This window comes from Eubalaena glacialis, chromosome X, assembly GCF_028564815.1.
Source record: "Eubalaena glacialis isolate mEubGla1 chromosome X, mEubGla1.1.hap2.+ XY, whole genome shotgun sequence".
In the NCBI taxonomy this organism is placed as follows: domain Eukaryota; kingdom Metazoa; phylum Chordata; class Mammalia; order Artiodactyla; family Balaenidae; genus Eubalaena; species Eubalaena glacialis.
In genome coordinates, this window is record NC_083736.1 from 58,514,617 (window position 1) to 58,523,563 (window position 8,947).

The window sequence follows — 8,947 nt, forward strand, 5'->3', positions numbered from 1 at the left end:
TTTCACTTAGGCAGGCTTCAGTGGTCTCAAAGATCCTTGAAACTGTACTCTTGCCAATTCCTTTTGTTTAGTCACATGCATGTGTATTTTGAAATTGCAATCCTAGTGTATATACCTTTTCATGGAGTATCTTCAACATTTTCCATGTCACAAGTCTTCATAATGATTCCTTTTAGCGGCTGCCAAATATTCCAATTTTGCCCATAGACCAGAAAGCATATCCCTGTGTATTAACTTTTTGCTTCCCTGACTTATTTCTTTAGAATAAATTGCTAGGTGTGGGATTACTGAGCCAGAGGGTATGCAATTGGGATTTAACAACCAGAAATAGGTTTTATTTTTTCTAGGAAAAGAAATGAGCTGCAGTTCTTCCCGTCTCCTACCTCTTCTGGAACTGATGAGGGGACCCTATAGAGCTGTGCGGTCCAATATGAGAGCCATTATCCCCATGTGGCTGTTTAAACTTAATTTTAATCAATTGATTAAAATTAAATAAAATTCAAAATTCAGTTCCTCGGTTGCACTAGCCATATTTTGAATGCTCAGTAGCTTCATGTGCCTAGTGGCTACTGTATTAGAAAGCATAGATACAGAAAATTTCCATCATTGTAGAAAATTTATTGGATAGTGCGGCTCTAGAGTTTCTCAAGAGGTCATGGTTGGCATCTTGGGTGGGAGTTATTTGTGATGTGGGACTTTCCTGTGCATTGAGAGGCTGTTTAGCATTTCTGGCCCATATCCACTAAATGCCAGTAGTGCTCTCCCTTGAATCAATCTAACAGCTAAAACCTGCCCCACGTTTGCAAATGCTCCATCAAGGAACAAAATCATCCCCATTCGAGACCCACTGAGCTTTTATCTTAGAAGAAAGAATCTCCTGCCTTTGTGGGGATGGCTTCAGGCTGCCTCTGCCTGAAGAGAGGGAAGCTTAGAAAGATGGCTTAACAAGATAGCCCTGGCTCAGGGCCTAACTCTGTACTCCATTTCTCTAACTCTGTACTCCATTTCCCTTTTCCTGCCTTCTCCTGCTGGTCTGTTTCCTCATTTTGGGGAATGGCAGGAACAAGACCCTGCAGATGGAAAAGATCAAGACCCGTTTGAAGGCTGAGTTTGAGGCCCTTGAATCAGAGGAGAGGCACCTGAAGGAATACAAGCAGGAGATGGACCTCCTGCTACAGGAGAAGATGGCCCATGTGGAGGAACTCCGACTGATCCACGCTGATATCAATGTGGTATGTGGATGGCTGCCTGAAGCCTATTTCTGGGCCCTTTGAGGAGGAATAGGCAGTAGTGAGTGCTGTGGAGTCTCCTTGAGACGTGGCTGTGGCCAACTTGGGGGAGTAGGCATCAGGCTATGGTGAAATGGAAGAATCCAGGAGTTCTGAGATCCAGCCCTGGCTCTGTCACTGATCGACTGTATATCACTGGACAAGTTCCTTCTTCTCTCGGGGCCTCATTTTCCTTCTCTGTGCCATGAGAGGGATTCAGTCACCTCTGAGGTCTCATTCAGCACTGATGTGCTCTCATTCTGGGAGTCTAGGAGTTGAGAGCTAGCCTTGGGGAAAAACAGAGCAGGCAGATGCCTTGGGGATCTAACTTAAATTTAGGGCTCCAAAGCTTCCAACTAAGCCAAACAAACCATCTCTGCCAGCCTACCAAACTGGGGCTCCCTCATTACAGTCTCTCTTTTGGAGACCCTTGGAATGTGGGGAATGAACTGCCTGCTATGGTGATAAGTCCCCCACTTTTTAGAGTTATTAAAGCAGAGTCTGAATGATCACCTGTCTGGGCTACAGTATTGGTGATTCCTTCACCAGGAGGGAGGTTGGAGGTGCTGACCTGTAAGGCCCTTTCCAACCCTTAGAGCCTATGATAATGAGATTTTTTTTTTTTAAATCACGTTTGAAGGAGCTAAGTTTCTATTCTTGGGAAACTCATTTCTGTGGCAATATATACTTCCTGATATTGCCAGGCCTAGGGTCTTAAAGGAAATATGAATGCAATTTGGACAGTAGTTACCTGGGATTTTCTGTGTCACAAGATCACAGGATATCAGGGTCTCATGAGGAGTTGGCAGTTCTGCTGCCAGCTAACTAAGGATAGAGAAATAAACAAGGTATTAGTCACAGAGGGGCTGAAAATCTGGGCCAGTGGATCTCCAACTTGAACATGCCTCATGAGTCACCTAGAGGGCCTGTTAAAACACAGGTTGTTGGACTTCACCCCAGAATTTCTGATTGCTTGTATCTGGGGTGGTACCTGAGAATTTACATTCCTAATGAGTTCCCAGTTGATGCTGATGCTGCTGATCTGGTAACTGCATTTTGGGAACCACTGATCTAGGAGAAAAGCCACTGGCCTGGGAGGCAGAAGCCCTGAGTCTTTATGTAGACTTTGCTCCTAGGAAGCATTTCTCTGAGGAAGTTACTTCTTCTCTCTGAGTCTCAATTCTCTGATCTGTAAAATGGTGGTGGGGTGCACTACATGAGCTCTAAGGGCCATTCCAGCTCTAAGATGCTATATTTGAATAATAACTACCACTAATTGAGCCTTTACTCTGTGTTAGCCCCTGTACTGAGTGCTTATATGAATTCAATCGTTGAATCTTCACCAAGATTATATGAGGTAGGTATGATTGTTATCACCATTATACAGATGAAAAAACTGAGGCTTGACAAGAGTCACATAGAATACATAGTGGATTGAGGACTTGATCATAGATTGGTTTGGCTCTGGAGCCTGTGCTATTATCCACTCAGCTGTACAGCCTCGCTGAGAATCTTGGAGTCTTTTCTCTGTGCTTACCTCACTCTGTGTTCCAGATGGAAAACACCATCAAACAGTCTGAGAATGACCTAAACAAGCTGCTAGAGTCTACCCGGCGGCTACATGATGAGTATAAGCCGCTGAAGGAACATGTGGATGCCCTGCGCATGACTCTGGGCCTGCAGAGGCTCCCTGACCTCTGTGAAGAGGAGGAGAAGCTCTCCTTGGAGTAAGCTGCCTGCCTCCTGTCCCTGCAACATACACCAAACACACACACACACACACACACACACACGTATATATACACACATGAAGCCTGGTCTGAAAGTCAGGGTACCCAGTCCTAGCCCCAGGCCTGTCAGTGGCTGACTCATTGCATGACCTTGGGTAAGTCTCTGTGTTGGGCTGTTAGATGATTAGACTAGAATTACTAGATGGCTTTTAAAGTTCTTTGTGCAATTTTGACAATACAAGACTATGTCTATGACTCATTGTGTGTGTATGCATCTGTGACTCTTAAGAGGTCACTTCCCAAGTCAAGGTCTAGAAAGGGTGTCCAGAAACCTTGAAAACACAGAAGGGTGAGCTTTCATGGCCTCCAGGGGCTAGCCTGGAACTTTATCTCAAGACCCAGAGTTAGGAACTAGGCTTACTTTACAGAGACACAGAGCTCAGTTCAGTAGAAGGAATAGAAGGGAACATACTTCCTTAAGGTAGAGCAGGCTGCCTGTGGAAGTGGTGAGCTTCTTATTCCTAGAGGTATGCCAGCAGAGGCCTGAGGACACTTAATAGGAATACTGCAGAGGAACATGGGATGGAGGGTAGACAAATGCCCTTTGAGGACTTGGCTAGCCTTGGGACTTTTTTTATTTTTCTGGGCCTGTCAGAGCCAAGGAGCAGGAGGAGTACCCTTCCCAACACACAGTGGGCCTTGCACCCAGGGAGAAGAGCCTTGTGCTGGAGAGGGTGCAGGAACTTCCTACAGTGAGCCACAGCCCAACCCCCTTCATTCTGTAGCATGGAGTCCTTAAGAGGGGCAAGGTTCTCCTTGCTTTCAGAATGATCCAGCTAATGTCTCTCATCTCCAAAGTTACTTTGAGAAGCAGAAAGCAGAGTGGCAGACGGAGCCTCAGGAGCCCCCAATCCCTGAATCCTTGGCCGCCGCAGCCGCTGCCGCCCAACAACTCCAAGTGGCTAGGAAGCAGGACACTCGGCAGACAGCCACCTTCAGGCAGCAGCCCCCACCTATGAAGGTGAGTGAGCTGGGTATGGACTGTGGAGGAAGCAAGGTATCCTCAAGCAGCCCCATGGAAGGTTGGGTCTGGGGCTTTGGCCTTACTTATTTGGGGTCTTCCTAAAACAGCCTTCGCTTGGGACACAGAGGAAGGGGTGGTGTGTATGTGTGCTGTAGTAGAGCCACTGGTCTTGTTGCCTCATATTCCCAGAGGGGTTAGAATGCAGGGAGATTGGCAGGCTCTGCTAAAGTATAATTTTCAGAAAGTTAGAAACGTGACTCGGACAAATATATAGTGAACGTGTGTCATTAACGAGGGAGCCAGCAGCATTACAAAGCTGGTTCCAGAAGCATTAGAGGAACAGATAATTATATAGTCAGGTCAGGAAAGGAAAGGAATGCCGAAATAAGTTTGCAATGTTAAATCCAGAACTGGTTAATGTCCTACAGGAAAATAAAACTGTAATCTTTGTGATTACCTTTTCTTTGGAACAAAAATAATTTGCATCTCTACTGGGCAAAAACCATTTGTGCCTTATCAACATTAAGTCACAGCATCTGGGCCCTGATCAATAGTAAATAGTCAAATAGTATACTATTTAATGGAAAAGTATTTATAGTCAGTGGAACAGAATAGAGAGCCCAGAAATAAACCCACTCACCTACGTTCAATTAATCTTCGACAAAGGAGGCAAGAATATACAATGGAGACAAGACAGTCTCTTCAGCAAGTGGTATTGGGAAAGCTGGACAGCTGCATGTAAATCAATGAAGTTAGAACACTCCCTCACACCATACTCAAAAGTAAGCTCAAAACGGCTTAAAGACTTAAATGTAAGACATGATACCATACAACTCCTAGAAGAGAACACAGGCAAAACATTCCCTGACATAAATTGTACCAGTGTTTTCTTGGGTCAGTCTCCCAAGGCAATAGAAATAAAAGCAAAAGTAAACAAATGGGACCTATTCAAACTTATAAGCTTTTGCACAGCAAAGGAAACCATAAACAAAAATGAAAAGCCAACCTACGGAATGGGAGGAAATATTTGCAAATGATGCGACCAACAAGGACTTAATTCCCAAAATATAAACACAGCTCATACAACTCAATAACACAAAAACAAACAATCCCATCAAAGAATGGGCAGAGGACCTCAATAGACATTTCTCCAAAGAAGACATACAGATGGCCAATAGGCACATGAACAGATGCTCAGCAACACTAATTGTTGGAGAAATGCAAATCAAAACTACAATGATGTATCACCTCACACCGATCAGAATGGCCATCATTAAAAATTCTACAAATAACAAATGCTGGAGAGGGTGTGGAGAAAAGGGAACCCTCCTACACTGTTAGCGGGAACGTAAATTGGTGCAGTCACTATGGAGAACAGTATGGAAGTTCCTTAAAAGACTAAAATTTGAGTTACCATATGATCCTGCAATCCCACTCCTAGGCATATATCCAGGGAAAACTCTAATTCAAAAAGATACATGCACCCCAATGTTCATAGCAGTACTATTTACAATAGCCAAGACATGGAAGCAACCTAAATGTCCATCGACAGATGAACGGATAAAGATGATGTGGTACATATATACAATGGAATACTACTCAGCCATAAAAAAGAATGAAATAATGCCATTTGCAGCAACATGGATGGACCTAGAGATTATCATACTAAGTGAAGTAAGTCAGACCGAGAAAGACAAATACCATATGATATCATTTATATGTGAAATATAAAATATGATACAAATGAACTTATTTACAAAACAGAAACAGACTCACAGACATAGAAAACAAACTTATGGTTACCAAAGGGGAAAGGGGGTGGGACAGGGGTAAATTAGGCTTTTGGGATTAGCAGATACAGACTACTGTGTATAAAATAGATAAACAACAAGGTCCTACTGTATAGCACAGGGAACTATATTCAATATCCTGTAATAAACCATAACAGAAAAGAATATCTATCTATCTACCTATCTATCTATCTATCATCTATACCGTTTTGCTGTATACCAGAAGCTACCACAACATTTTAAATCAACTATACTTCAATTTTTTAAATAAGTAGTAAATAGTCAAACAAAGAGACATTCTCCTAGAGCAAGGGTCAGCAAACCAGAACCCATAGGCCAAGTGTGACCTGCTCCCCGTTTTTGTAAATAAAGTTTTATTGGCCCACACACATGCCTGCTTGTTTATGTATTGTCTATAGCTTCTTTTATGTAAGGCAGTTAGAGCTGAGTAGTTGCAGCTAAAATCATATGACCTGAAAAGAAAGTCCAAAATGTTTACTATCTTGGCCTTTACAGAAAAAGTTTATTGATACCTGTCCTAGAGAATTAAATAATCCTTGAGTGAGCCTGTTAGACCATGCTCCAGTATAATGCTTAATGAATATGCAATTCACATTTTGCCTTATTGCCAAATTTTGGATATTTTTCCTCAATACCCCTCTTTGACTCTCACTCCCTTATATCCTTTGCATCCCTTACATCCAGCACAGATCTCGCTACTTGGGACTCGCTACTTGGGTCTTGCTTCTTCCTGTTGGGAAATCGCAATTGCTTGTGGGGGCCCCTGGGAAAGATGAACCATGGCCTAGAAGAATCTGACCACTAACTTGCTTTGTCTTGTGCCCCTCACCAGGCCTGCTTGTCATGTCATCAACAAATTCACCGGAATGCACCTATATGCCCTCTGTGCAAAGCCAAGAGTCGGTCCAGGAACCCCAAAAAGCCAAAACGGAAGCAGGATGAATGAAAAGAGGGAGAACACTTAGAGCTCTGCTGCTCATAACCCCTCCCCTTGGCCAGAGTGATTGATGTCTCCATGTGAAACAACCCTTCCCCACCTCTACAAAGTCTCCTATTTAATGTGATGGAAGCACAACCCCTCTCTCACTTTGCTCTTATTTCTTTTTGCTCTTGGAGTTTCTGGTTTAGGAAGAGATGTGGTTCAGGTGCTAATGACAGTTGTGTCTGAAGATCCCTTCTCTCTCACCCACATTTCAACCCCTGCCCTTGTTTGGAGCTAAGGGAAGGGCGGAAGTCCCAGATGTGATTCTCTGTCTCTTGTGCCTGAGACCTGGGGCCTAAGGCCTGAGGGCCTGGGGAGGCCCATATCTTGTTTCAGGTGAAGGCTCCAGTGTGCCCCCTCCCTGTACTTTTGCCTTAGGCTCTGAAGGGACAACAGTCTTCTTGCTGGACTTTTCAATAGGCTTGGTGCATTTATCTCCCCCACCCCCAACCTCATCTCTTCCTCAAGGCCCGGAGGTAGCTTGGACAAGCTCTCCTTTTCATATTCATTTGGGAGGCCTGGCTGTTATTATTGAGCTCACCACCCCACCACCTGGCAGTTTCCCAGATATACTAAAGTTCTCAGGTACCAGGCTATGTGTCTGGGGATCCTAAAATCTGTGGGCTTTTCTCCCATAATAAAACCTAGCTTTTGAAAATCAGTAGCAGATGTTCCCCACAGTGAAATCAGGGAGCCAGACCCACTCCGCAAGTCCTGCCTAACTCGATGCCTAAGTCATTGGTCTGAGGGCTCTGCTATCGGGGCTGCCTTAGGCTGGAGAGGCCCCAGGCTGACATTTGTGTTGCCTTTTGTTCAAAACCATTACTCTGGCACTTACTCAAATGGTATATCTTAGAGGTCAGAGTAGTGGGTTGAGATTCAAGTGAATGCCAGTCACTTTACACATGCAGGTAGGTGGGACTTCTACTCCAGTCTCTCTTCTCTAAGGCAGCCTCAGCTCAGGTCAGCTTTTGGCCACCCCTTTTCCTGTGGATTGTGCAGGTGGATTTCCCTCTCAAAAGAAAAGGCACCAGGCTCCCCAAGCCCTACAGCTCTTCCCTCCTCCAAAGCCACATCTCTAGTCAAGTCGCTCTCAAACTTAAGGGACAGGGATGGGGGCTGACTGACTGAAAAAGTGTTAGCTCCTGGCTGGGGAGGGGGGGATATTTTTCCTTACTTTCTTAGCTGTAGTTTTAAGTTGCCACAGTGTCTGTGTGTTCATAATATATAAAAGGTTCCTCTGCTCTTTGAAAGTAAGAGCGTTATGTCTGTACAAATCCTTTTAAATAAACATTTGTTCATTGGAGTAAATGTTGACTCAGTGCCTACAAGTACCAGGTAACAGAAAAGATGTAATGCCCTTTCCCCTTCTGGGTAGCTCTTCTTTACTCTTATTCACTCCACCCTACAAGTGAGAAAACCAGGCACACCGCCGCATAATAATTTACCCTATTTTTATAATAATTTCCATGTATTCAGTGCCTACTCTGTGTCAAGTCTCTATGTAAGATGCTTTATATAGATGATTGTATTTGATTTTCAAAACAACTTTTCAAGCTAAGTATTCTTATTGCCATTTTCCAAAAATGTAAACTGAAGCTCAGAGAAGTTAAATAACTTGTACAGAGTTAAACAGACAGCTAGTAAGAGAAGTTTCAGGATTTGAACACAGATTTGTCTGGTTCCAGAGTCCTTTTTTTTTTTTTCCTACTTTTTCTCCATGATCACTTTTTTAAGCTTTTCTCCCTTTTGGGATGGCTTGATCACAGGAGTAGGTGAAATAACTCTGAACTAGAAATCAGGGACTGGGAATTCAGTGACTGATGCAGGAATGTAAAGGCCTGTTCCCCTATGAGGATACAATTGGGAACAACTCCGAAGGGTCATCCCAGTTTCAGAGCTCCCCATGGGTGGGTGGACTGTGGTTTCCATTAAGACTGAGTTGCAGTTCAATAGCTCCCTCTGTCCAATCCTGCCTCCTTCTCTTCCCTTTTCTTCTGCAAGTGTTGATCCCAAGGGCTCCCTAATTAATATCCTGTACATTAAACTGTCCCAATGCTTTCCAGAAACCCAACAGTTGACAGAAACTTCTCTGTGCTTCAGTGTCCTCATCTGGAAAAATGGGGAAAATA

General features: G+C 43.9%; 1 protein-coding gene across 1 annotated transcript; it reads left to right on the top strand.

Moving 5' to 3' along the window:
- The first annotated feature begins 1,062 nt into the window (after positions 1 to 1,062).
- On the top strand, positions 1,063 to 8,083 carry LOC133082134 (zinc finger C4H2 domain-containing protein-like). The gene is made up of 4 exons (XM_061178587.1): positions 1,063 to 1,232; positions 2,823 to 2,995; positions 3,857 to 4,019; positions 6,666 to 8,083. Exons 1-4 carry the CDS (start codon positions 1,077 to 1,079, stop codon positions 6,777 to 6,779), a joined length of 606 nt encoding a protein of 201 aa, XP_061034570.1. The 5' UTR covers positions 1,063 to 1,076; the 3' UTR covers positions 6,780 to 8,083.
- The last annotated feature ends 864 nt before the right edge of the window (positions 8,084 to 8,947 follow it).